This window comes from Acanthochromis polyacanthus, chromosome 10, assembly GCF_021347895.1.
Source record: "Acanthochromis polyacanthus isolate Apoly-LR-REF ecotype Palm Island chromosome 10, KAUST_Apoly_ChrSc, whole genome shotgun sequence".
Lineage (NCBI taxonomy): Eukaryota > Metazoa > Chordata > Actinopteri > Pomacentridae > Acanthochromis > Acanthochromis polyacanthus.
In genome coordinates, this window is record NC_067122.1 from 14,048,620 (window position 1) to 14,075,882 (window position 27,263).

At 38.0% G+C, this 27,263-nt stretch overlaps 1 protein-coding gene across 1 annotated transcript in view; it reads left to right on the forward strand.

Moving 5' to 3' along the window:
- Nucleotides 1-20,158: 20,158 nt before the first annotated feature.
- Nucleotides 20,159-27,263, forward strand: part of tnmd (tenomodulin) — a 60,600-nt gene continuing 53,495 nt past the window's right edge. Inside the window, exons 1-2 of the mRNA XM_051954779.1 lie at nt 20,159-20,291; nt 24,306-24,440. Coding sequence (XP_051810739.1) covers nt 20,244-20,291; nt 24,306-24,440 — 183 coding nt within the window. The 5' untranslated portion in view covers nt 20,159-20,243. The remainder of the gene's footprint in view (nt 20,292-24,305; nt 24,441-27,263) is intronic.

Genomic DNA, 27,263 nt, shown 5'->3' on the forward strand with positions numbered 1-27,263 from the left:
GGAGGCTTGTGATTACTCCCTGAAGCATGCAGAGCTCTGCATGACGAGTTACCTCTGCATGACTCGGGCATCAACAGTGACCTCTAGACAATGGTCATACATTAGGACAGCCTCTGTGAAGCAGACAGACAGAAATGTGCAGCGGAAGAGGGAGAAGGGAAGAGTGGTGTAACAAAGGGATCAGTCAGAGAAGTGGACAGCTCTATGCTCAATCCACCTCTGAGCATTCAATCAATTACTGTAATTTGTTCCAGCTGTACCCCAGAGAGTAAACACTGAGCAGAGAGTATAGCAGCTAATGATGGCATGTCTAGGAATATGAACATTTTTCCACTGCTCAATACTTGTTTAAATTTTCATCATTATGTTGTTGGCCTGGGCATTAACACCTGACCTGAGTGGAAATGTATAAGTTTCTTTAGAGAAAAACACATTAAGCTTGTGTCAAAGTTATCAGCTGCACCGTGAAATCAAGTTTAAGTCCCCAGCATGTTGAAATGTCAAATGCTTTATGAAACTTAAACAATGCATGTTATTTTGTTCTCCTCTATTTCCTTAAGCTAGCTAGAAAAATCTCGGCCAAAAAACACATCATTAAATGGTAACTTCTTTATGTCTATTTGATCACAAATGGCACAAAGGATTTTTTTTTTTAAAATGTGTTTCCAAATCATCCTCAAGACTGTCTGGTTTGTGTCGGTGTTTCAAGAAAATTGTAACTTTTGCCTTCATTAATGTCTGCCAAAATGGCTTACTTGTGCCCAGTATAAGCCCATGAAGACATTGATGGCCACTTAAAGAAACCCCTTTTGCCTGAGCCCTGTTTCCATAGCAGTTCCAACATGATTACATGTGTTTCACCTTCAGGTTCCTTTATTGGTCTGTTAAAAACAAAAAGAAAAACACAACTAACAGCTCTTGGATTTTGACAAGATAACAGCAAGAAAACTAGCAAATAAAAAAAAGCTGTTTTAATTGGCTTCAGTGGTGATGCTTAAACTCTTCGGACACACAACAATTTTTTAACAGAGTGAAAAATACCTGACAAAATGCGAGAAGAAAACAAGAGCTCCAATAAATATCACCAATATCATGCTAATCATGGTCTAATTATATCACAAAGTAATTACACAGCAATTATAGCTCCTATTATGTCTGAATGAGGACATTTAAAAGAGAGAATACATATGAGTTGATTAAAATTATGCATTAGGTGATTCAATGAGGAAATGTTATAAAGTAAATCGTTTTGTCCCTTTGCATGAAATATAGCTTAATCACTTTAGTTCCATTTGATTAAATTCACTGATAAATTAGTTGCGTGTTCCTTCTCCCATGTTCCCACTCTGTCTCTGTGCTGCTGCACCAAAATTAACTACTTTAACAGCAATGTACTACCTGCTGTCGCCACACGACATTTTTCAGATGCCTGTGCACCATACATTATCATTCTGAGCGTACAAGCATAAACACCTCAGTCTGAGATTGGCTTTTCAGTGATTTTCTTTTATGGTTCTATACAATCTGCTGCAGGCACTGAGCAGCCAGCTGGCTATCAGGGAAGTCACAGTAACAACTACAATAAGGGAGAGCTCAAAAAAGCAAATTAACATCAGAGCTTCACATACAGCAAGAAAATACTGAATATCAACATTAGTGTCTTCCTCCCCCCCCCCCCCCCCCCTTAACACCAGAGTGTGTTGTTTCACGGATGCAGAGTGCCGCAGCCTCAGGCCACAGCTTTAATCAAACAGAGTGACGAGTGTCAGTTGGGAACTTGACCAGCTGGGGAGGAGGAGGGCAAGACGAACAATACACTTTCAGCCTCCAGGCAAAAAGCTGCACATTGCTGCTCTAAGACATTCAATGAGCTTTATTGGGCAATTTTTTTTCTGATTTTCCTATCAGCACAACCTTTATTTCGAGGTTATTTCCATTAAATAAGCAAGTTGTTGTTGTTTTTTAATCTGTGCAGTATTTTTAGGTGTTAAAATAAAGTAATAATTAAACACATTTAGGTTGCAACCATTATTTTTTAGTATTTTCTTGATTAGTTGATCAATTGTTTGACCTATAAATAATAATATAAATCTCTTTTACAGAAGGGAAACATGCAAAAAGACCAAACAAACGTGTTCAGGTTGCGTGTTTTTGTTCAACCAATCATCAAAAGATATTCTGATTATGAAACAGAAAAGGGCAGCAAATCCTCACATTTGACACACTTATTCTTGAAAACGTATTTCAAACATCGAGGAAATATTTGGTCATTTCATAATCTTTCATAAAGTACTTGACATATTTATTGTAGGTATTTATTCACTCCGTATTTAGCACTTCTTTCCTCGCCGACAGCTCAGTGATAGAAGTTGATGAGGGAGTTGAAAGTAAATCTTTCCAAATCGGAAACATTTGGTCATTTGATGCCACAAATTTTCTACAAATAGATGAATAATGAGCAATGCCTTTTCAGCAGGCAAGCAGCAAATAATGACTACAGTGATTAATGAGCATAAGTCTTGATATCAGTGAGCACAGAATTTTCTAACTTGTTGCAGCACTTAAGGTTCTGGAGAACTTTTCCCCCCCATGGTTCATCACTAAAGTCTACTGTTACTGCTGCTATTACACATGAATGTGAACTTCATTGCCTTCTTGTAATAGCACTGAGGTCATTTTAATCAATTATTCAGAACCAAAGTGCTTTAAAAGCTCAGGTAGCACTTTAACACTCATATTCAACAATCAGGTGACAAAAAGCCACGGTTTAATAGCACAAACTATGTAACTTAAATTCACCTCTCTGTGTCTCAAAATGTCTCGGTGCCTAATTCACACTGATTCTGTGCTCAATGATCTACAGGTTAAGAATAAATGCAATGCTATAAATTACTGCATCAAGTATTAGATGAGCTTTCTTCTTTTCTCTCTTTGCTCATGTCACCCTTAAGTGCCTCCCCTAACCTTGGTTGTCTGAACATAAATACTCAAAGAGCCATTATTCAATTGTAAATTGTATGCGTAATTTAAAGCAATGAGGTGAATTATCCCTCTCCAGGAAATTAAAATATAGTTGTGTGCTGTCCGTGGCTTCGCCTGATGAAAGGGAGAGAAAAAAAATTACTGCATTAAAATAATTTAGAGCCCTTCCGTGAATTAGGGATTTCAGAAAGTAAAGGTCCATTTGAATAGTCGGTGGCCTCCAAAATACATTGTCTGTAGAAGCAAATCATGATAATTAATATGTGATGAATAGGCATTTTTTTGCCATCGCTCAGAAGCACAAAGATAGTGAAGGTTTGCCGTCTATTTGTCTCGTGTTGCCTCCCATACTTTATCTTAGCTGAAGCTTTAAAAGATGGAATATATGAAATAATTCACATGGCAAGTTTAAAATGTTTCTTTTTAATGTGACTCCACAATGACAGCATTATAATGGAAACTACATTAAATACAGTGGCTCCATCCATTGTCAAACATTTGCATTTACATTAACTGATCGTTCAAATAAAATGTGGCTACTGTTGTATGTCAAACTAAGAATGAAAAACAAGATTTACATTCCCAGACCAGACAAAGTAGATTGGCTCTGCTACAGAGAGAGCATGCCAGTGAAATATCACCTAAAGTATTGATCGAGGTCTGGTTCTGGTTCAAGACTGGCATTTACACAGCTGGTTTGTAAGCTCTTTGCTGGACAAATCAGAGTTTCTGCAGATTTTTTCAATCAAAGTTGCAGGGAATCTTTCAACAGATGCTCTCGTAAACCGCCACAGGAAAACTGTAGTCTGCTGCCAAAAGCAGTGGCAGAGAAAGGCAGCAAAAACCCACAGTACAAAAGCACAGAGCTCTCATTACTGAGGCAAAAACCATCAGAAAGCCAAAGTAATGTGAAAAGAACACAAATATTTTAACTCTCTGTCCACGAAATGTTTGTTTGGATGCTGTGAGTTGCTAGTTTGGGGAACAAACTTTCAAAATCATTACTAAGAACAACATGCAGTCGCAATTTAACTTAGAACATAGAACAAGAGTTACTTCTATTCATGTCCGATTCTGGGTTAGAAGTAAATATTGCTCTTTTTACTTCAATACTTCATTTGAACCTGAGTATATAAAGATGTTTAACACATTTTATCTTGCGTCAAGTGTTGGATTTCCTACATGACCAGGATCAATAGATGAACGGGCAACTTAGAAATCGTTCCATTTCAAATCCTTACATTTTTAGAGGAATTTCTGCTGGACTGTCTCTGATTTGCCTGAAAAATTTATAACAAGAATATATGGACATTTCTAAAGCTATTGCTGAACTTTAATCTTGCTACTTCAAATACTTTCCAAGATCTTTTTTTTTCTTCAAAATTGCATGTCAAAGACTTTCAGCACTCTGCTTTGCACATTGAAATTTGATGCTATGTTTCCATGACAATATCTCAGGAACTGTTCAAGATAAAATGCTAAAATTTTCACTGTTATTTTAATCATACTGTAACATTGTTTCAGACTTTTATATTGACATGTTTTTAATTTTTTGATCCCACTTTGTAGGCTGGAGAGATAGAGTGATCTGTTACCTTATTGAATTCATATTCTTCAAGGTAAATTCTTGCACAGTTACTATAAATATACAGTATATGTACATTTTTCCTAATATCTCAGAAAGTACTTCATCTAAATCTCATGTTGCATAGACACTATTTAAAAAATTTAAATCTCCATAATTTATGATAAAATTTTCAAGCAAATTAGGGGTGCTTGAGGAAAATGACCAATAACAAATTGACTGTACCTGAAAGATACTGACTTTAAAAAAGTGAATTTTATGTGAAGTTGCTAAGTAAAATATTTGACTAACCTGTCCAACACTGTTTGTAATATGTATCTTTGAACTGTTGTGCAGAACGTTATGGGTCTCTCTCTCTCTCTGCTATCTGGAGACAGTGGATAGATGAGATGAAAGGTCAGATAAAATATGCTCCAAGTGTAGTTGTTTGTTCCCTCCATGTGTTTACCCTTGAATTCTGCCGTATCAAAAGACACATCTTCATCAACAGAGCTAACATTGTTAATCCATCTCTGCCACTGTTGTTTGCTGTTCTGCCTCGTCTCCGTTACGTCACTCCACCCCAAGAGACCTGATTCAACATCCACCTTTACCCTTACTTCTTTCTGGCTGACCACAGAGCCACATTGCAGTAGTTACTTTTAAAGGTTTTTTTTTTTTTTTTTTAAATCAAAGCATTAAATGACTCATAGCCTTGACTCACCTGCCTGCTTCATTCTAATTCGCTGTAATTCTACCAGCTTGCCTGTTAATATCTACTTAACAGCACATGACAAAAAGATTTTTTGGAGATTGTGGGAGTTAATGCTCATCATAGTCCAGTTTTCAATAGGACCTCTGCAGTTTCCCACCGCAAATAGTTGCTTAGGAACCAATTTCCTCTTCCCATGGAGCCTCTTCGCACAAGCTCTCTGCACGGTGGCTACTTATCCCTGCTTTCCTAAACCCTGCAGGGTTTAATGTTTTGTGTGCTGTTCACCTCGTCCCTTTTTAATGTTTCCGGGAGATTATTAGCATCATTTAGCTAACAGTTGTTTACTTTCATCACTGGAGATCCAGATGGGTTCTCTGTAGGGGATTAAGATTTCAGGTATTGATAACTTCATGTTATAATCTAATTAAAGCATCATGTGTGTGCATGCATTATCTCAAAGAGGAGCCTTTTGTTCCAAATAAACGATAACAGATTGGCAACAGATTGCTCACATTCATTACGTTGTGTTATCATGTTACATCTTACATAAATCACATTATCACAGCTATTACTGCAGCGGCTGAATACTAGATGTAGGATCACAGTTTGAGAGATGCTGTGTGTGCCTGCTGTCACAGCCCAACAGGTGTAATGGTGATATCACAGCAGAAGATGTTTTCAAAGATCATTTAATCCTCGTTCACTCCAGGAGCTCAGTGTTCGCTGTCACACATTGAGCCAGCTGTGTCACATTGGTTTATGCTTCAAAAGATCATTCTCACCAAATCTCGCACATCACAATGTGTAAGAATGTAAATGGAAAAAGATTGCTGTACTTCCAGTGGCTGTACGCGGCTTTTAAAGCTGATAATTCAGAACGCCGAAAGGTTTGCTTCCTGACTGTCGATTGTGTGATTCAGAGGCAATTGTCTTTTATTTTATGTGCTTTTATCAATCACAGTCTGTTATATTCAGTTTATTTAACTTTGACAACATTTTTATACTGGGTAGATAAATATACAATATAGCACACCAAATATTTGACTGTCTTTCTTATTCTTCATTTAGGATATGGTATATACAGCAGAATTAAGAATCAAATATCATTTTTTAAAGAAGAAAACATAACCCTTGAATATTGTAAGAGTTTCTCCCCATCGATTGACATCAAACAATAGAATATTTATGCATTTAAATGCACATAATGCAATTAATGAAACATACATTAATTTCACACATTCTGAAAAGTGTCAATTGTCTGTGTAGAGTTCAGATTAGCATCTTAGCAGTTGTAGTATCTGTAACAGTTGTATTGACAATGACAGTTTTATGGTAGATAAAAGTTCTGACTTTTGTTAGTTTGAATGCAAACACACATATTGACCATATAGTTTAAATAAACAAAGATAACACACATGTAGGCTGAAAGGTAAGACTGTGACATAAAGTGGCTCACCAGTGAAGTCAAAAAAGGCAATCCAAAAGAAAACAAAGTTAGTTCATCTAAAAGGGGGGCAATAAAAGACTGAAGAGACAGAAGTACACCAAAGAAAAACAAGGATGCCACGGACCACAGGCAGGTAAGAGCAAGCCAGCAGGCAGGTGAACACATGAACTGGGAACTAAAACAGGAAAAGACAAGACTTTATAAACATGGAGGATGATTGAAAAGACAAGACACAGGTGAACTGTCAATCAGAAAAGGGCAAAACAGCATAAAAGGAGGGGGAAAAATAACTGAAGGTACACAAGGAAAAAAATCTTTTTTGAAAAAAAAAACTACAAATAAAGTGGGAAAATGATGAAATTGTAGGTCGGTTACACTTTCCCTTTTTTTGGAGTTTTTTCAGGGTGTGTTATGCTTTCAGCTTGAAATAATAATAATATTGGATACTACCCCAACCCTTAAAACACCAAGTCTCAGTTTTAAAGTGAGTACATTAATATCAGTACTGATAGAACTGAGAAATAGCACCCACACTAATTGGACACTTGGCTACTTGTTTGTCGATGTGAGACTACCACAGAAGTGAAGAGGAACTTTTAAATGTATGATTTTCATGCTCATGGATGCAGCAGTATACAGTACCATTATGTGCTCTCAGATTTAGCCAAAGGCATTAAAACTCCTCGGATCAAATCTCATCATTCAGCAAGACAGCAATCCTAAACAATCAGTAAAGCAATAAAGAGTTGTTCCGCATGAAGAGATAACCATGCCTGCACTCTCATTTACATTTTCGAAGAGACATATTTCCTTTATGACAGGTAAGACTGACATAGTGGGAAACATTTCCAGTTTCAAAGAGCCACAAAGTCTGCTTTAGAAGGCTGGATACTTGGATAGGTTTACAAAAATATCATGGTTACCAAGGAGATGAATCCAGTCCCATCTCATATACGATTGGTTGGCTGAAAAGGAGCAACAGTAAAGCAATGGTGTAACTGGCAAACATATGCTGATTAGAAACACATTTGTCTGGGAGAAAATGCATCTCCATCAAAACATATTTGAGAACTCAGTTTAGTTGGGAACTAAATCGTTCAGAGACAGGGCTTCAGTATTGGAGTATCAATTGGAATATTCTCAAATGGTTAAGTCAGTCATCTCATCTCAGTCCAAATGAACCTGCAGTCCACTTGCTGAACACCACACTGAAAGCAGAGAGACCCCAGAACGAGGCAGAGCTGAAGGTGGCTACAGAGGAGAGCTGAGAGAGCAGCAGCAGAGACGCTGCAGACCGCCTGCTGATGTCTGTGGGTCAAAGTCTTCAGGCATTCAGTCAACGACTGCAACAGATGTTCAAGAAAATATTAAATAGGATATTCTGTTTGATTTCATATGTCTATTGTGTGTCTGAGCTCCATATGTTAGAAGGGCTGTCTCCCACACAGTTATTTCAGTATTCATGCAACCCTACTGAAATTAAAGCTGAGGCTTGGTGCATTACTGGATTCTTCCTTTTCTTCTTCTCTCTTTTTTTCTTTACTTCAGACTGAATTTGCTGAAGCAAAAAGCCTGAAGCACGATAAAATATATAACTGTCAAAATAGTTACAGTGGGCTGCAGCTGCAACAGTGCAGTTCAGTCTGTTTGTAATGGCAGGAGAAATAGTGCAATCCCTTGAAAAGTGTAAATCTGGTTATTCAAACTAATTTCTTGTAAGTGACATTTAATCACAGCATTTATGCATTTAACAGTAAAAATGCAACTCTCCTTTTGGATGTGCTTTTGGTCTGGTTGTTGTTATTTGTTTTTGCTTTATAACAGCGATGTCTAATAATGATGACGAGAGTAAACGAAAGCAGTGATGTTTCAGACTTACACTGTAAAGAAACAAAACAAAATGGGTAAAATCTGGCAGTAAAGATGCCAGAATAAATATGTTTTTAAAAATGTAATATTGCAATACATAAATCTTAAGATGATTCTAACAGCACTGTGATGTTATGGCCACTCATTTTGAAAGAACAAATTGCAATTTTTTTAAAGGAAGATTTTTGATATGGATATAATGCTCAGTTTTGTTTTGTTTTGCTTTTTCCAGTAAATGTGTACGTTCTTCCAGTGGATTTATTTGATATTATATAATAGGAATAATCTGTAGAAAATTTTAAGAAATTAATATTATATTATATATTTACCATTTTTAATTCTTAATATACATACCTTTTCTTAAAAACAGTCCAATATTTGTAAAAAAAAAAAAAAAAAAAAAAAAACTTTTGGTTTTTGCTGATGTAAATACAGTGAGTAATTGCACAGTTTTACCACTACCATAGCATAGATTTTCTTTTTTTATACATTAACATTATAAAAAAAATGTAATGAATACTTTTTTCTGTGATTTTACTAGATATTATGTAAAATTGTATTCTCACAAAAGAGGAAAAATCTGTCAAAAAAGCATATTATTCCAAACATTTCAGTTACATTATTTTTCTAAACTTCCTTTTTATTTTACAGTGTAATCACTGATTTTGTCTGTGTGTCACTATTTGGAGCAGGGAGTGTACAGCGGTGTTTTTTGTTGGCTGAAAACAGCTGGCGGCCAGAAATGCTGATGAGAGTGAACTGAAGCAGTGATTTTTCAGACCAGAGTAATGTATAAAAAAAAAAAGAAGAGGTGCTTTAAGGATGTGCAGTGCTTCTAATGTGAGGGATAACCTTGTAATACTGCAAACCCGCTGCTGTCTATGAGTGGCAGCAGAGAAAATCTTTCACTTTCTACATTTCTTCAGGAAGCACCAGCCACACCGACTGCCGACATGCTGCCATATGTACAAACCATTAATAATGAATCAAATGACGCACTGACTGTGCTGCACTTTATAAAAAACATTCAACAACTTTTAAAGAGATTCATGAATGGTTGAGTTCAAATAATTTCATATTGATTATTGCTGAAGGGATTCAGTCTGTTTCTTTATTTCACCAGATGGATGCAGTTGAATCAGCATAATTCATAATTTATGGAGCCATGCAGTGAATGAATCATTACACCTCTATTGATCCTAATTAATTTTATTAATATTTAATGACTGACACGAAAATGGTCTCACACTGCTTTAAGCAGGAAAATGTTGGAAAGCGGAAAACGAGCTTGGGTATAAAGGATTCAACAATTTGCCATGTGAGGCAGAAGTCTGCAGAACGGACAGGGTCTTATTAGTACGTGTTTAGATTGATCATCCCTTTGTTTCCAATAAGACATCAGGTGCAAACAATTAGCTGCTGATTCATTGATTCATTTGTTAATGAATGTAATAAATATTTCCTAATTTCATTGAGCTTAGATAGTATTTCATTACATGGACTCCAACAGGAGTTAATCATGTTCGAACATTTTTTATCACCTAGGTGTTCATTTGTAATTAGGCCTCTGTCTCTCGCTCGTTTAAACTGTAGTAAATTAGCGTGTTTATTCTTACAACGCTAAATTTGAACTGTCACTTTAACTAAATGACGGTGTCAGAGTAGAATTTAAAATCCAATCCTCTCCTTTACCTTTTTTTTGAGCTATTAGATCCACTGCCGGTTTTGTTTGTAGAAGACAACAGACTGCAGAGCATCATAATTCAAAAGATTGTCTGACATCTTTGTTTGTGCTTTTATAGCAACAAACATTCATTGCGGTCCAATTATCATTATTTGTGAATGACTACTTAAATTATCACTGACAGTCGATGAGCCCAGATAATTAAATATCATGGAAACTAATCAATTATTAATCCATTATAAGTATTTATCAGTATCTAGTGAATAATTCCATAATCAGTCACGTTGCTACACTGTCTACAAACAACACAGTTTGATGCAGTATCTGAATGTACCAGACTGTCTGTGCACCACCAGTCAACCTTGAGAAGCCAAGTTTCCAGTACTGAGCAGAATTGTGCCCATAATAAGTCCACAAAATAATAAGAGCGTAATAAGTGAAGCATATCTTCTGCCCTATATAAAGAATTTCCTCTCTCTCTGCACCAAACAAAGCTTCTGAGGCCTGCGGCTAATCACTGCCCTTTACCTGTTGTCATTCATCTAGAGGAGTCAATTGGTCTGCTTCTGCAGGGTGCAGAGGTAATTACGATTTGGCTATGACTTGCGTTTGGCTCTATTGTCTGACTCTGCAGTGCACATGCTGGGATATTGGGGACTTGATGCTCAAAGCTCATTCAGGAGAGTTCCACTTTGACTACACCACTCAACGTTCCCCCAGAGAGCTCTGCTGCTAACTAAACAAAGCTCAGCCAAGATGAGTCGAGATCATCACAGTGAAAAATACCTGCACCTATTTTTATCTTTCACTCAGAGTGCTTTATTTGTTGAAATACCATTTCCAATGCATCCTAAGAAGCAGAATATTTTCTCTTTCACTGCATCTGTTCCATTTATGGGTGATTGAAAAAGTTGCAAAGCAAGAAGAACAATTTCACAATATTGCTGTCTAGATAATTTTTCCCAGATCTGCTTCTCTTCAAACTCAGATTTGTATTAATATTTAATTGCATTATAAATTGCAAGAGGAATACAATTATGTAAGTAAATACACCTGTCCCATCAAGCAAGAAATTGAGAAAATCCCCCGGCAAGTAGCTTTACTCTCAAGGTGAGATTTGGGAAATGAATGTATAAACTTGGGGAAGATTTGCAGCTCCATAATCCACATTCCTATTCATCTAGTTCCACAGTATGTCAAATAAACTCCTTACAGATGGTGCATGATGATCCCTCCAACTCCTGTTTATAGTCCTTTTCTTAAGAGTCAGTTATAGACAGTGGGTGCCAATGTTTCAGTGATTAGAAATTGACATTCACAGTATAATAACTACATTTTCCATTTCCAGTTCAAGATTTATTTCTTAGAGATAACCGTCTGGAATGATTGCTGAATAAAATTGGTTAAATGACTCAAATGACCTCATTTCTAACTTTCAGAATGCACTCACAGCAAGGTGCAGAGCTTCAATACCAAATCCTCAGTCATTTAAAGGCGTTACACATCTCTTCTCGAAAGCAAATTCAAATTGAAAGGGCATCTTTGTCTGTGAGAGGGGAGGATTCAAGTTGCATCTTAAAATGGCTAATCAATGTTAATAAAAATGACTGCTTGTGTGTGGAATTTGTAGAACATTTAGAGAACTACCATGTGAAAGTGTAGTTCCACACATCTCTGCACAGCTTTATAGCTACTTTCAGTTAATTGTTTTGGTTTTCTGGCCATGACTTTTCAGTTTTGGTTTAGTCTTACTACTTTCACCAACTGCAGGAGGCAGCCGTCCTAAAAACACACTCACTGATCTTCCCACCAAACAGCACGAAAACAAAGTTAACAACAACCTGGTGAACATATTTAGCAGCTTAAGACCCATATAATTTCCTCTGAAGGTAGGGGGTAAAGCTAGGTGATTACATTTTGGACCTATAGGCTGCACATGTGCTGGACGTGCAAATGAGTAACAGTTTGCAAAATTTTCCATGTGATCATAACGGGAGATAAAATGTCAGTGGTGCATTTACAGCTAGTTACCACGTAGACCCCAGATGGCCAAAACATCAGTTATTGCAAGTTATAGAGCTAGGTGTTATGAATCTCTGGACTGGAAATAGAGAGTCAGTTCAAGAAGAACTATGATTCAGACCATTTTTGAGGAATCCACTTGATTTGTTCTCAAAGAAGGGAAAATTTCTGAGGAAAGTGGGAAATTTAGATAACAATGTTGAAAAGACTAATTTGTCAATGTCAACCACAGAATGACTTTGGAATTAATCTGGGTTGTCTTTAAACGTTGAGAGCAATGTTCACTGGAGGAGTCTGTGTCAGCCTGAGGTACTAGAAGATGGTCTGAGCAGAACAGTCAAGACAAAACTCAGTGTCCAAGTCGATCAGTTGGCCTGACTTCAAAAACTGGGTTAAGAAGTTCAGACAGTGGAGTTTTATCTTCTTATACAATGAAGGGGTAAGGTGAAAGATTGCATTTTCTAAAGGGAATTTAAGTAAATGATGCGATTTTGTATATTGTTTTGTTTTTATGTATCCACTAGGATGAAATGTATTGTACATATTGTATGTGTGTTTTCTCAAAAGTATTTTTCAAAAAAGCCAGTGGCGACCAGCAGTTTACTACATCAAATGTAAACAGCCTCTGACACCATCAGAGTTGAAAATACTTGGCCAATAAAATTGTCTACATTACATCATCAAAATTGTTGAACCAACTTAAATGAATTGCTTCAGTTGGTAAGAGAGAACTGATGATAAACAATGTTTATCTAAATGAAGTTAACAAGTATTGTTTATGGCACTGGTTTAAGATATATATATATATATATATATATATATATATATATATGAAATAATTAGTTCCCAGTGCTGCAACATCATTTCATGGAAACTTAAAGCTTTTAACATTTCCAAATTAAATATGTGCTTCACTCAAACATAAAATATAAAACTAAATTTTGTCTTCACACTTCATGTTCTTTCATTTATTTTACTTTGTGATCTTAAAACAGCAGTTGAGCTGCTGCCAAAAAAATTAAGAAATGTAGGTGTCATGACATCAGACACACAATGTTGAAGAAGCAGTAAACATAACGGGAATTTAACAAATGAAAGTGAAATTAGAATATTATCTAAAAGGGACAAAGTGTAATTTCAAGTTGATAGAATCCACAAAAGTAAACCACCATTACCAATGAAGAAAGACAAACAAGATTTATTTGAAACTATATTTTCCTTCAACTGCAGCTCAAATACAGTTTTAATATTGTAATGTTCCATTTCTTTTAATTTAGTTTGAAATTTGCTAATTTACAAAAATGCTATACTACGCTACACTATGCTATACTGTGCTATACGACAGATCAAAAGTAGCATCACAGTTTCACCTGTGAGTGTTGCTGCTTTGCTGGGCCTCACTGAGTATTTCGCACTTAAGAATTTGCAGTAGTATATCAGCAAGATGTGTCAGGCCTCTGCTACAGTCTGCTGAAGAGCCAGGCGACTCCTGGGAAACGGAGCGCTGTGGAAGCTTCCTGTGCAGAGGTACACTTCCTTCCCACAGTCACTGAAGCATAAGGAGAATCCTGAAAGATGACGGATGGAGGCTCTCAGATTTTTCGTCTAGACCAAGCCAGGATCCGTGACTGCCTCTTCATGTTGAACCCATTCTGCCCCCACCTCTCCCGCCCCGGTAATGACAGTCTGAGATGGTATAGCTGCGTCGAGGCAGCAGTCGGATAATCAAATCACACAGGATTATGTGTCATATTTGACCTGTACGGACCTAGTTTCTGTACTCAAAAATGGGATTCAATCCACAGAGGTGTTTTTGACTGTCGATGTGAGTGAGAAAAGAAGAGAGCAAGAAAGAGACAAATTCTCAGTCCTGCTCAATTTTCCTTTTTTTTCAGTACAGTACTTCTATCTTACTTACACATATTCTCTCTGCATCTTTTTCTCTTTCTTTAGCTGTGACAGTCTCCCTTCATGTGGGAAGGGACTGTTAATGAATGTGGACGTGCACGTGGGAAATGTGTGGGTTTCCAACGCTGCTTTCTCTCTGAGTGACAGAAGCTCAACAAGGCTTTAGAGGCTGGCTTAAGAGTTAAAAAAAAGCAAACAAGGAACATCTTTTTTCCAGATGGCCACTGCAAAATAGAGAAAAATATACTAGAGGAAGCGCATGCCTGAAGTACTACAAGTCATTTTGAGCAGAACTACTGTTGTCTGACGGAAAACAGCTTATTTATGTGAAGAAAAAAAACTCACAGAATCCAACTTGGTCTGTTGGATTTGTAATGGGCCTCGCTGTTGGTCACAGCGCTCAATCTGTGTTTGCAAAAGTGACAAATACAAAAGAGAAAAATTCCTATCAAAGCTATCGGGACCGAAGCATGAAGAGGATAGAGTAAATGTTTATTTTGCGATTCTTCCTGGTTTGCTAAGGCTGCTCCCATCAACCTCTGCTCTAATCTGTGAGTATCTGGTATACACTCCAAACTAAATTGCTGTTTATTCTATTCTGTGGGTGTCAAAGCCCCTGCCTGCTGCTGAATGCTATCGGGGGAATGAGGGTCCCAGGATGCTCAACACTGCTGCTGACACAACACTATTTCTGAAAGACCTGCCACTTGATTTAGCCAAGCAAAATGTCACAGTAATTGTGAAGATTTATATCAATGGGAAAGAGCTGACGAAGTCCCACAGCTATCAGATCTGACAGACTTAATATGTGCTCAAATGTTGCCTGCCCCACTAAAGGCTTGCAGGTTGACCAATTTTACCCGGAATGTTCCACTTCAGCTGGTATTGACCGAGCCGCCGGTTTTCACTTCTGTAAATCGAGTGTGAAGTGGAACTTTTAGGATGTGAAATTGTATTTTTAATAAACTAGGATTATTTTGAAACCTTTTTTTTTTACACACATTTTGCCTTTTGCTTTGTGTGCCATCTCAGATGACATGAAAAAAGACTGACAGGTGGTTTGTGTAAATAGGCAAATCATAGGTGTGCTTTGATGGCGCAGCCTTCACTCCCTTGGGATGTCTTCAAATAAAATTAATTGTGCATTGTGCATTTTCTGTCTTAAAACAGGGAGAACAGGTGGCATGCTGTAAGGACACTCTGAGGTATGCGGTGCCGTATGCCTGCAAAGAGCTTGTGGCTGACAATGATGGCAATGTGATGACAAAGTTAAGATGACTGCTAATGCTTTACAATACGGTAGACAGAATGCTGAGTGGTGAAAAAGGGAATGAGTGAAGAACAGATGAGAACTGAACAATCACTTGCTAAAGTGTGAACTGCATTACACATATATCATTATCTATGATGTAGACATACCTAGATTGGCCTTTCAGCATAAGAAAACACATGCAAATAGACAAAGGACATGCAAGCTAAGAAAGCACAAAGAACAAATGCTGCAAAGTGGGAAAATGCAATGGGCTGCAAATGTAGAAAACAAATGCAGAAATTGTTCAATACATAATGTCAACATCAACGTATTATCTTAAAGTGTGTTTTTAGGTATCATTGCTCATCCAATACAGTGCACTGTATTGTATTTTCACATTATAATTCCTCTAAAAAGCAGCTGAATCTATTATTCATGTTGAACTGTCTTTTAAGCCATTAGATGAGAGGCATTCCTGTTTTTGAACTGTTCAGTGTTCCCACACTGTGAACTTGGGAACTGCTTTCCCATGTGGCATACTGGCACATCTGAGCTTCAGTGGCACCAAGTAATCAAGCTTACATCTAATACACCTAATAGAAATTGCATGTGGGAGTCCCAGGAATGAGACTGTAATGTGTAAATAACACAAAGCTCAAAGGTTTATCAAGAAACTCCTAGTTTATATTACCACTACCCCATAAGACCGCAAAGAAGCAAAAAAAAAATACAAAAACAAAAAAACAAAAACTCAGCATCTAGTATCTTGAGCATAAGGATTTGGATGATTCAGCATCTCACGATTGTATTCCGTGTTAAAGAGTAGAGTGTCTAAATACAGTATGCAGCGAAGCAAGAGGTAAAGATATTATAGATCTTATTAAACCTTGGTGTTATTATCATACACTGATTGCATTAACTGTTTTGTTTAATAATAACCTAGTCTGACTCACCAAGTGTAGACTGTGGTGGGTATAAGTACACTATATTGCCAAAAGCATTCACTCACCTGCCTTGACTTGCATATGAATGTAAGTGACATCCCATTCCTAATCCATAGGGTTCAATATGACGTCGGTCCACCCTTTGCAGCTAGAACAGCTTCAACTCTTCTGGGAAGGCTGTCCATAAAGTTTAGGAGTGTGTTTATGGGATTTTTTGACCATTCTTCCAGAAGTGCATTTGTGAGGTCACACACTGATGTTGGCCCAGAAGGCCTGGCTCACAGTCTAAGCTCTAATTCATCCTAAAGGTGTTCTATCAGGTTGAGGTCAGGACTCCGTGCAGGCCAGTCCAGTTCATCCACACCACACTCGGTCATCCATGTCTTTATGGACCTTGCTTTGTGCACAGTCATGTTGGAAGAGGAAGGGGCCAGCTCCAAACTGTTCCCACAAAGTTGGGAGCATGGAATTGTCCAAAATGTCTTGGTATGCTGAAGCATTCACAGTTCCTTTCACTGGAACTAAGGGGCCCACTCCGTCAGTTTACGTGGCCGACCACTTGGTGGCTGAGTTGCTGTCGTTCCCACACAGTTTCACTTTCTTATAATACAGTTGACAGTTGACTGTGGAACATTTAGGAGCGAGGAAATGTCACGACTGGATTTGTTGCACAGGTGGCATCCTATCACAGCTCCATGCTGGAATTCACTGAGCTCCTGAGAGTGACGCATTCTTTCACAAATGTTTGCAAAAGCAGTCTGCATGCCTAAGTGCTTGATTGTACACACCTGTGGCCATGGAAGTGATTGGAACACCTGATTGTGATTATTTGGTTGAGCGAATACTTTTGACAATATAGTGTATTTCACAAGGCTTTCATTTAATGCTTCCATTTTCAAAATCTCCTTCACTTTGGAAAACAACAACAACAAACTTCAGGCAGCAACCTGCAAAGGTTTGCAGAGGACTTGAATCTGCAGAACAGCAGCCTGAAATCTGTTTTTTCAGTAAATTAGCCATTTTAATGACAGTGATTACATCCAGGCTTGCAAATATTCTGCCACAACAGCTCCTACTTCAGTATTTTAAGGGGACACTGTTCCTGCATCCTTGGTTTAGCCACATCCAGTACAATTGTAATGGATTTGAAAACAAATACAAATAAGCCAGAACACTATTTTATGGCTATGCAAGACTAATCCATGTTATCCCTAAACCACAAAATCACTAGCTTAGACAGCTGTTAAGAAAACTGGTGGTGTTTATGAACTCCAGAGTATTGCAGAATCATGCAGTATTTTAGCTCATTTCTTATAGTGGACAAGAGTACAACACTGGCTGGCACGTGTTTTTCGCAGGCATAAACTAACCGTGATGTCACCCGTTGGTTTCAATGCAATGGTTTCATGAAAATGAAGCCCGGATTTTGCTACTTCCTAGTCACTGTGTTGGATTTTTTGGAGCGAGTGACGTAAAAAGCGTCATCAAACAGACTGGACCGGAGAGCAGCTAGGGGCAGGATTGGCTGAAGACTCTCTTATCCCGCCCACATTTTACCGCAGAGGCTTCTGTTGCTGTCTATCAAGTATAGCCACGCCCCCCTGGCTCCGCCAACTTTAACGATTTATTTAAAATTCAGTATTGATTTATTTTAAGATCGGCCACCTGATCTCTCATTTTGACCATGAAAACTAACAGGAAAAAATCCTGAGCTGTAGAAAATCAGTCTATCGAATTTTATTTTTTCCAAAAATGAATTGGGGTCTATGGAGAAAAAGCTTTTTGGAGCCAACCCTAGCAGACGGCGTGATGTTGCAAGTTTTTGACACTTCCGGGTTGGCTTCAATTCTGGAGCCAGATGCTACGTCCATTATATATACAGTCTATGGTTTTTCATTCTTTCTTGTGTTTGTTTCTAATATGAACACCTGAAACGGCAATTCTACAGAAAACAGCAATGGTATCATGCCATACCATGCCAGCACAACAGTAGATCCTGGCTCTAATCCTGCCTGTCATCATCATAATCTCTGGTCTTTATTGCCTGACTTTGCTGACTTCCAGTGCAGATGAACCACAGCAGAGTCCTGTGCATCTGTGGCTGAATGTGCAGAGGCTGGAAACAAGCTCTGACTTACAGAACAGTAGGCTACTAAAAAAACACAAGCTATTTGAGACTCTACTGTTGTGTCATATTTCACCCAAAACTGAATTTTGTGAACCTAAATAAAACAAACAGTAATGGAACAAGGTTAACTTTTCCACTACTGCTGTGTCCAAAGGGAAGAAAAACTGTAGGTGTCACAGTGTCATCTTCAAAACCTATTCCTGTTACTGTGCACGGTGCAGTTGAGATAAATAACTTGGTACCATCAGACAGCAGTGTTAAGCTTGCCAAAAGCTGCATAAAGTTCTGAGGGTGCCAATTTTTGAGGAGCTCCGGTTGCTGCATGTGTTATTTAACCCCTCCCTTGTGAGTCCTTAAAACTGGTTTACTACTAATTGCATCCAAAGACCAACCGAGAGACTTCCCACAACAAAGTCTGAGCTTGCACGATACAGTATGTAAACAAAAAAAAAGAAAAATTGTAGCACCGACTTTAAACGGGTGAGTTTTTAATGATCAGCTCCTTCTCTCCACTCCAAAATGTGCTATTCTTCACTCTGCTTGGATGTTTGGGGCTCACTGTGCAGAATATGTACGTGCACAGTCTGAAACCAGAAGCTGTCACGTTTATCAGCTGAAGAGGTAAAGTTTCTCTGTGCTTACCTTAAATCTGAGTGTGACCAGCATGATTTTTATCACATCGCAACCAGACTGGGAGCTGATCAGGGCTCAGAGTGTGACGTACAGTGTGGGGTAGAAATGTGAAACCTCTGCTACACTGAGGATGCAGTATTCAGTTAAGACTGTATCCAACAGGTAGAAAATGATGTAGAAGCTCTGCTGGGTCTTTGCAGTGATCACTTTCAGATGGCCTTTTGTTACAGGTGTGCTGTGTTTATTCCATCTCGTGGAGGGCTCCTTCGATGGATAAAATATCATCTCAATAACGATACCCATGCAAGCAGCCACACACCAGATACATCTACATTTAGGTCGTGAAATGAGCAATATTTGTGTTTTTATAGACTCTAGATTTTTCAGCGATAGAGGAGAAGATGTAATATTTCTCTGGATGCCTTAAAACATGTCTGGTACCGACCTATAAACTTCTGTTCTCAGATAACAATCTTTTCTTTATTCCTCTTTTCTTCCTGTATGTGCACAAGTGCAAATTATTCTCATTTTATAAGGTTGATTCTTTTGTTATGCTGCTATTCAGTCATTTCAGCTCCTTGAACACTTTTTTTTTTCCTTTTTCTCAGCTTGCAGATTCATGACTGGGGAACAAAAGCAGAGAGACGGTACTTGAACTTCTTATTTCAAAGAAATAATACAGAAAAGATAAATGGTGCCTACAGAGTGCATCGACACACATCCATGAAAACGTATATAATTATTTATTTTGCAACTCTGTGTCCTCCAAGCAGGTTTCATGTGAGTGCATAACTACAGTATTTTCATCGAAGTGTAGTATGTAATTTATTGAACAGAGGGTTTGTCTTTCAGCCTGAAATTGTTTGTGGTTTTTCCACCTTTGAAACGGGAGCAGGCAAGCAGCAGAGACATCTGCCTTGCTTTTAATGGGTATCACAAATGTTTCAGTAATTCCACTCCATCTGAAACTTCCCTCCCCTTCAGCACACTCCCAAGTTTCACCAGAGGAATGAAGCTGGGGCTCTTTTCCTTGCAGAGCATAGGTATTTTCCTCAGCTAAGAGGATCGGACAGATTCCACCAGCGGGCTTGCATCATGGAGGCTAGCAGTCAATCCAGCAGTCAACAGATTCTGTGGAAAGATGTGAGTCAGTTTTCTTCTTTTTATGTCAGATTTTTTTCTCCACTTAATTAATTAAGTGCACAAACAGTTTAAAATCAACTGCATCATTCACAGTCTTTTTAAAATATGGACTAGAATTTTAGGTCTTTGCAATGTCAAGGAGAGCATCAGCCCCCTTAAAATTTAACAGCTCAATAAATTAAGTGCAGGTTGCAGCAGCAGTGATTTAAAAAGAAAAAAAAAGTGATCTTTTAATGGACACTTTAAGCTAAATATGCCAGAAGTCTGCCTCTTTTTAGTGACAAAAACAAGTGTGACAAGATGTCTTGCTGAGTGATCAGAGGTTTTTCTCAGAATATAAAATTTTCCTTCTGAGTTTTTTTGGCTTTTCACCTTGGCTTCCTTCCTTTATTTCCACTCGCCTTACCCGGACCATTTTATTTGCTTCAAACGTGCAAAATCCAAATGAAAGGAGTATGAATGTAGACCAAAAATTGCTTTTTATTTAGAATTTACCTCTAAAGATGAGAAGGGGGAGGACTGTTTTCTTCTCTTTGACATATTTGTTTGCATACAATAAAGCAATGAATAAACACCTTCACAGCACAGTATCATATATAGAACTATATTTATGTCCTTGTATGAATGTTTGTATGTATGTATGGATGTATGCATGTATGACAAAGTTGACTCTTTTGCAAAGAAAAAGTAACTCTATGTGAACACACTATTAGTGGTGGAAATTTGTTATGATTCTAAAATCACCTGTGGCCTCCTATTTCAGAATAGCTTTTACAGAAATTCAAATGCTTATATGAGTGTGGTCTGGTGTGATAAACTACTGCCAGCTTGTTGGTTTATGTCGACTACCTCTGTTTTTTTTTCTGCTGTTTTCTCAAGAAAGTGCTCCTTCTTTGCATGATAACAGCAGGGGGCTCCAGGCACTCTTCCTCACAAAGCTCAGGAGGAATTGCCTGGCTGATTCTGAACTCCTAAACCTTTAAACACTAGTTGGCGGCTGCTGTGCACTCAGACTGCTCACACTGTCTCCATCCGTGCCTTTATTTCTGTCTGTCTGTCCGTCTGTGTGTCTGTCTCTCAATCCCACCTCCTTCCTCTGAGTATTCGATATTCAAAGCACAGGCAGAGAGAGGTTTGTCCTCCAGTTAAGTTTCCACTGCTTATGCAATCTGCCACAGGAGAGCAGAGGATTTCAGCCACCGTTTCTTTTCTCTCACTTTTTTTTTTTTGTACTCTGAGAAATTCACAGTATATGGAATTTCTGGCTCCCTGATTGTGGCCCTCTGTTTTTTCATCATGCTCTAGGAATGTACAATACTTTGATGTGCCTGACATTTCTGAGGCTACTCTACAATGTCAAATAACAAATGGTGGGAGTATAGATTTCCTTAATGACTAAGGCATAGTTTAAGTTTTTAAGAGCTATCTTGAATAATGTATCCTCTGTCCCTTCCAAGGCTGCTAATGTATTTACCAACCAGAAATTCAATGCATCCACATGCAGTTATTACTAAATCATATTTATGCCTCTTGGTTATGCCACCTACATTTTGTACTTTCAAAAGAACAAAAAAGGCATATGAAATATGCATTTTGGAACTACTGGGACTAATTATTTTTTTACACAAAACAAGTCCAAAGGTTAGAAAAAGTCATGCTACTATTATTCAGAATTAATTCCTCTATATTATATTAAAAAGCCAGTATGTTAAAGTGCTGTCCAGTCTACCACAGCTTAACTACTGTAACAACCTCAGCCACAATAGAAAACCAAAGCTGCTTTATCATCATTTTTAAAAGACATGAAGATAAGCAACACCAATTTTGCTAATTGAAGTTGGCTCCATTTTTTCCTTTCTTTTTTTTTTTTTTTTTTTACATATCTGCTTTTCTGTTGTCCTCCGAGACCTTCAAAAGTGGTCCAGTGTGAATGAGTAGCTTTCATTTTCTCCCTGCTGGAGCTCTGGTGGAACAAAAGCCTGTCTTTATTAATTTGTGGCCTTAAGCTTGGGGAATTGACTACAGCGGGCAGAGTTTTAATTTGAAGAAAAGTTTAATAAATGTGACCTTTCTGTGACACTTTTAGCTGCCTCTTCTTGTCTGCACGTGGCATGGGAATGGCTATAATTTTGTCATCATCAGCCTCATTGGTGGATAAATGCTGTTGAGCAGTCAAATCAAACAGTGTCTTTTTGGGTAAATACAATCCTAATACAGGAGAAAACTGAACCTTAGAAATATCAACTAAAGCTTCGAAGTGGGAAGAGCTAGTTCAGGCAATATACAAACAAAAACCACTGCCTCAGAGAATATGTGGTTCTCTGAGAAAAAAAAGAAGTACAAGCTTGTGTACATAAAAACAGAAGACAAGAAGTCAACTTCAAATCTCAAGGTGCCTTTTGGCGAGAAACATCCAATCACAGAGCTTTAGGTTTTGTTATGTGCCTCTTTGGACTACACAAATAGAAAACTGAAAACATAATCTGCAGGTTACCCAAATTCACATTTGATTTCTGGATCTGTTTGGAATTTGGCAACTATTTTGTAAAGAAATTCAACAACAAAGGATATTGAAGTTACTATTGGTCTGATTCACTAAGGTTCTTGCCACCTAGCAACAGCAGTCGAGGTTCATGGTGATTGGAGCAAGTTAACTGCAAAACCAAACAATGGCCAAAAAAATTTTTTTTTGACAAAATAATAACAATGTAGTGAAAATACTAATTTCCCCATGTATACTGATTCTAAATATTTTAAATTATTTCAATACTTATTTCTCTTTGTACTAATACACCAAAACCAGCAGCAACTTCACACTCACCTTCTCTTGAAAAGTAACTTGACAAACTCTGCCTCCTATCATTCACTCAAAGTGTTGTGTTCTTCTTATTCGCTCCGGTTGAATTGTGTTGTGTTACGGTGTTATAAAGATAGTAGGTGCAGAGCTTCTGCAACCTGTTTTGGCGGATAAAGAAAAGAGCAGGAGTGCTGTTTGGAGCCAGGAGCCAAAGGGGTGGGCCCTCCGGCCATCACACATAACCAAGAGTGGAGTGTAATTAAAACTGCAATATCAATAATTACATAACAGAACTTGGAATAACTGTTCCTGATTTTTTATTTTTTAAATAGGTTGAGGGCTACATGAAGTGGCTTATTATTTATGAGCTCTTATGGTGTGCTTTCACATGGCAGTCATGTCTGCATACATCAATAATCACAGTGAGCGACCATGAAACTTGACTAGTTGGCCTGCAATGATTCGCCTCGAGAGAAAAACAATGTAGCGAGATATCAGTTTCCATGCTACCTGAATGTGAGTTATGGTTCATATAAAATGATAGTAATATTTCATGTCCTCAGTGTTGTGGCAATGATATCAATATGCTTTTTCTTATTTTTCAAAGGATAGTATCAGAGTTAGAAATTCCAGTGTTATGACAATACCAGTTGGTAATTATTCAATAGAGGTTACATGAACATTACATCATGCAGTAGAGTCTTGTGTACATGTGTTGAATAACACCAAAGATGTTTTTGAAATAGGAATTCAGAACAGAGAAAAACCCCTCCACAATTAGAAGCTCCTCCCAATTCACAGCTACACAAAGCTACAGCCAGCAGTTAGCATAGCATAGCATGAAGAAAAAGAAGCAAACAGGTAGCCTCAGTGTATGAAGAGGTAAATATATCCACTTAAAATTCTGATAAAGCACCCTAAATACCATATTATGATTCATTGGCACAAAAATATACAAAATAGTGTTACCGACCTCAAGCTGTTAAGGAAGGGAGACATAATATGTTAATTAATCAGCTTCACAGGAAGCAGATTTGCTTTTCAAGTCTTTATCTTAAACTGGCAAATGAAAAGTGGTCTCAATCTCATCTAGCATATTTTGAAAAATGCCACATTATTCCCTTAAGGAACAGTTCGGTGTTCAATCAGGTTGTGATGAATGATGTGGCGACTTACATACAAACCAAATAAATATTAAGAACTTGTGTTGTTTGCAGGTTGAGGCTGGAAAAGAGAAGAAGGCCAAGTACCACACCTATCAGCGAGTGGCTCTGGTCCTGGCTCTGGTCTTTCTGATTTTGGCTCTTTGCGTTTTCAGCCTGAGATATCTGTGGGGCCCCAGTCTGGGGAAGGTAAGATTAAATACCACCTCGCTGTGTGCCAGTCATCAGCCTTATTGCCACCGTCTGTGGTAAGTGCAGTCTTCATGAGAGACAGATGAAAGACATGCTGAGTTTCAACATCAGCAAATCATACAGGTTACATCAAAGAAAAAAATATGCGAGAAAGAAAAAGGGATGGCCACACAAAGAGCCAGACACAGTCTCTGCAGTCTGCATTGTATTCCACTAGATTAAAAGATGTGTGGGCAATGGAAAAGACAGCTGTGTTTTGCTCTGCTCGTGTTTTGGCTGTCAGATCTGTAATTTCACAAAATCTTGGCCCAAACCACAAACCACTTTTTACGGTTGCATATGTTGGCCTGTTGCATTGAGCCACTTTCTGCTCAGATTGTAAACATCTTCTCACAATGACGGGCCCTGATAACTCAAAGCTGACCCTAATTGCTGTTGACCAGAGTAGCTACAGCAGGACTGAAGCCTCTTGGCAATGTAATTGGGATAAACTCTTGTCCTGGCAATTCATCTTGTAAAATCCAATTCAATCACACTTGATGGAGAACATTTTCACTTTCCTCCTCTTCCCCGATTTTCCCAAGGGGCCAAAAAAGCTAATTTACCCAGGCTAGGAGGAAAAATACATCAATAATTTCACAACCAGAAATTGGATGCTATATATGTTCTGAGCTCAGTTGGGAATGAGAGAAAATGATTAAAATGAAATGACGTTTAAAAAGGAAAACATACATTTCAAACCTGGATTCATAAGTCTGCTTTGTGTGCACTGTAAATGCCATGAGGTGAGACATAGGAGAGTGTAGTGCACTGGATGCATCTTGTTGTGATACCAACATCTTTGTACTATCTAATAATCATTAATTCACAGCACCTTCTGCCATTATTCTCCTATTTCTGCTTCCGTTGAGGTACAAATTTCAATCGCCGACAGTCCCTTCTAAGCTCAGGTTAACCAAGGTCCATCTGTACTTCCTGTATAGACGGTATTGTCCACGTTCTCTCCTTTCAACATAGATATGAATCACCTTTGAGCCATCTCCTTTGTCCTTGTTAAATATTTCATGCCGGAGGTAGAGCAGTCATTATTTCCACTTTAATAAGCTGTGATCATTCTCACGTGGCACGAAATGTGTTGATGGCAGAGGTTGCCCAGGCGATGAATATCAAACCTGTGGACCCTGGGTTTTGCTTTAATGGGGTCTTGAGGGGGAGGCTCATTGTCTGGCCTCCGCATCAGGGAGGGAGACGGAGCTACTTCAAAAGAGAATCACCTGTCTGTCAGATGGGAAGGAAGCTCCCTCAGACACAGTGAAACTCAGGTTTGTGTCCATAGAGACGAATTGATACAGTGGATGGATGGATGGATGGATGGATGGATGGATGGATGGATGGATGGATGGATGGATGGATGGATGGATGGATGGAGGTGATATGCCAAGGGGAGTGTACTTTCTCTATTTTAGAAAATAGTTGTGTACGGGGGCTGTTTTTGACATGAGCACAATAAAACAAAGATTCTCAAATTCAGCTAAAGCATTACAAGTCTGTTACCGGTCTCTAACATCTGGACTTAAATTAATCCCCCAGCTACTGGCTGCCTGGAAACATTTCTTTAAATCAAGATCAACAGGAAACATACATTGTGCATCATGAAGAGTAGTTGCATCAAATTACCAACTCTCCCATTTGAATAGTCTCTAAAGCTAAAAGTTATTATTATTAGGGATGTCCCAAATTGTTCTGGCCCTGATCTCAGTCTTGATTCTTTAATTTTATGTACTGATAAAAAAAAAAAAAAAGGATGAAGTATTGGTGAATTTATGAATATGTGTAAATTGTTGTGCTGGCTAATATAGACCATTCTATTTTTCACATTGTACCTGATACAAACACTCAAGATTCAAGGTTGTCTTCATTGTCCGCTGGGGTGTTTTGCTCTGCAGCACGTATTAACACAACAAGATGAGCAACAACAGCAACAATAACGAACAAACTAATGCAGGAAATTGAAAATCATAAGACATAAAAATGTGCAAGTGTGCAAATGTGCCAAGGCAGAGCAAAGACCCAGGCACAGTGTTAATTTCCATTAAGCATGTAAATAGCACCAGGGACTGAAGCCCGCTGTTCAAACAGACAAAAAAAATGCTTAAGTTTAAATTATTAAGGAAAAGGTTAACACATACTGCATACAAACATAATGTAACATTTAGCAGCTAAAGAGCCAGATATTTCCTTCAGGAGTTGACCAAAACAGAGCAAAAACACCAGTGAATATTGAACTTGTATTTGGAGATGGGCAAAATGAATGCTAATGCCGCTCCGTGTGTGCATGATGTGTAAATAAGCAACTGTTTGATGGTGCACTAGCCAACTTTATAAGATGCTAACACATAACTGTTGTTTATATTAGCTGTTATGTATGTACTGCATATATATAATGGGATACATGCAAAGTCCCAGTATGAAAAGCCACTACAGTGAGTAACATCTGATTGGAAAGTGTCTTAAAAATGGATTCTTGATGACAAAATAGAATGAGAGTGAACATATTAAAGTACTAATTACTAAGTATTAGTGTAGTTCTTTAAAAAGCAAAGTTTTGAAGTTGCAGGAAAAGAATCACAAGCAATAAAACAGCCGGTAGAGAAAATTCCTGAAGTGGCCCTCTTCTCAGTGTGACAACTGTTCGTACCTCACCTAGAAGGTGGAGAAAGGTTAAACAACGTTGTAATAATAATAGCTTTTTAATACAGTGGATGCTCTGCTTTCAATTGGCCGAGCGGACGATGCAAATTAAAACTGACAAATCTGAGA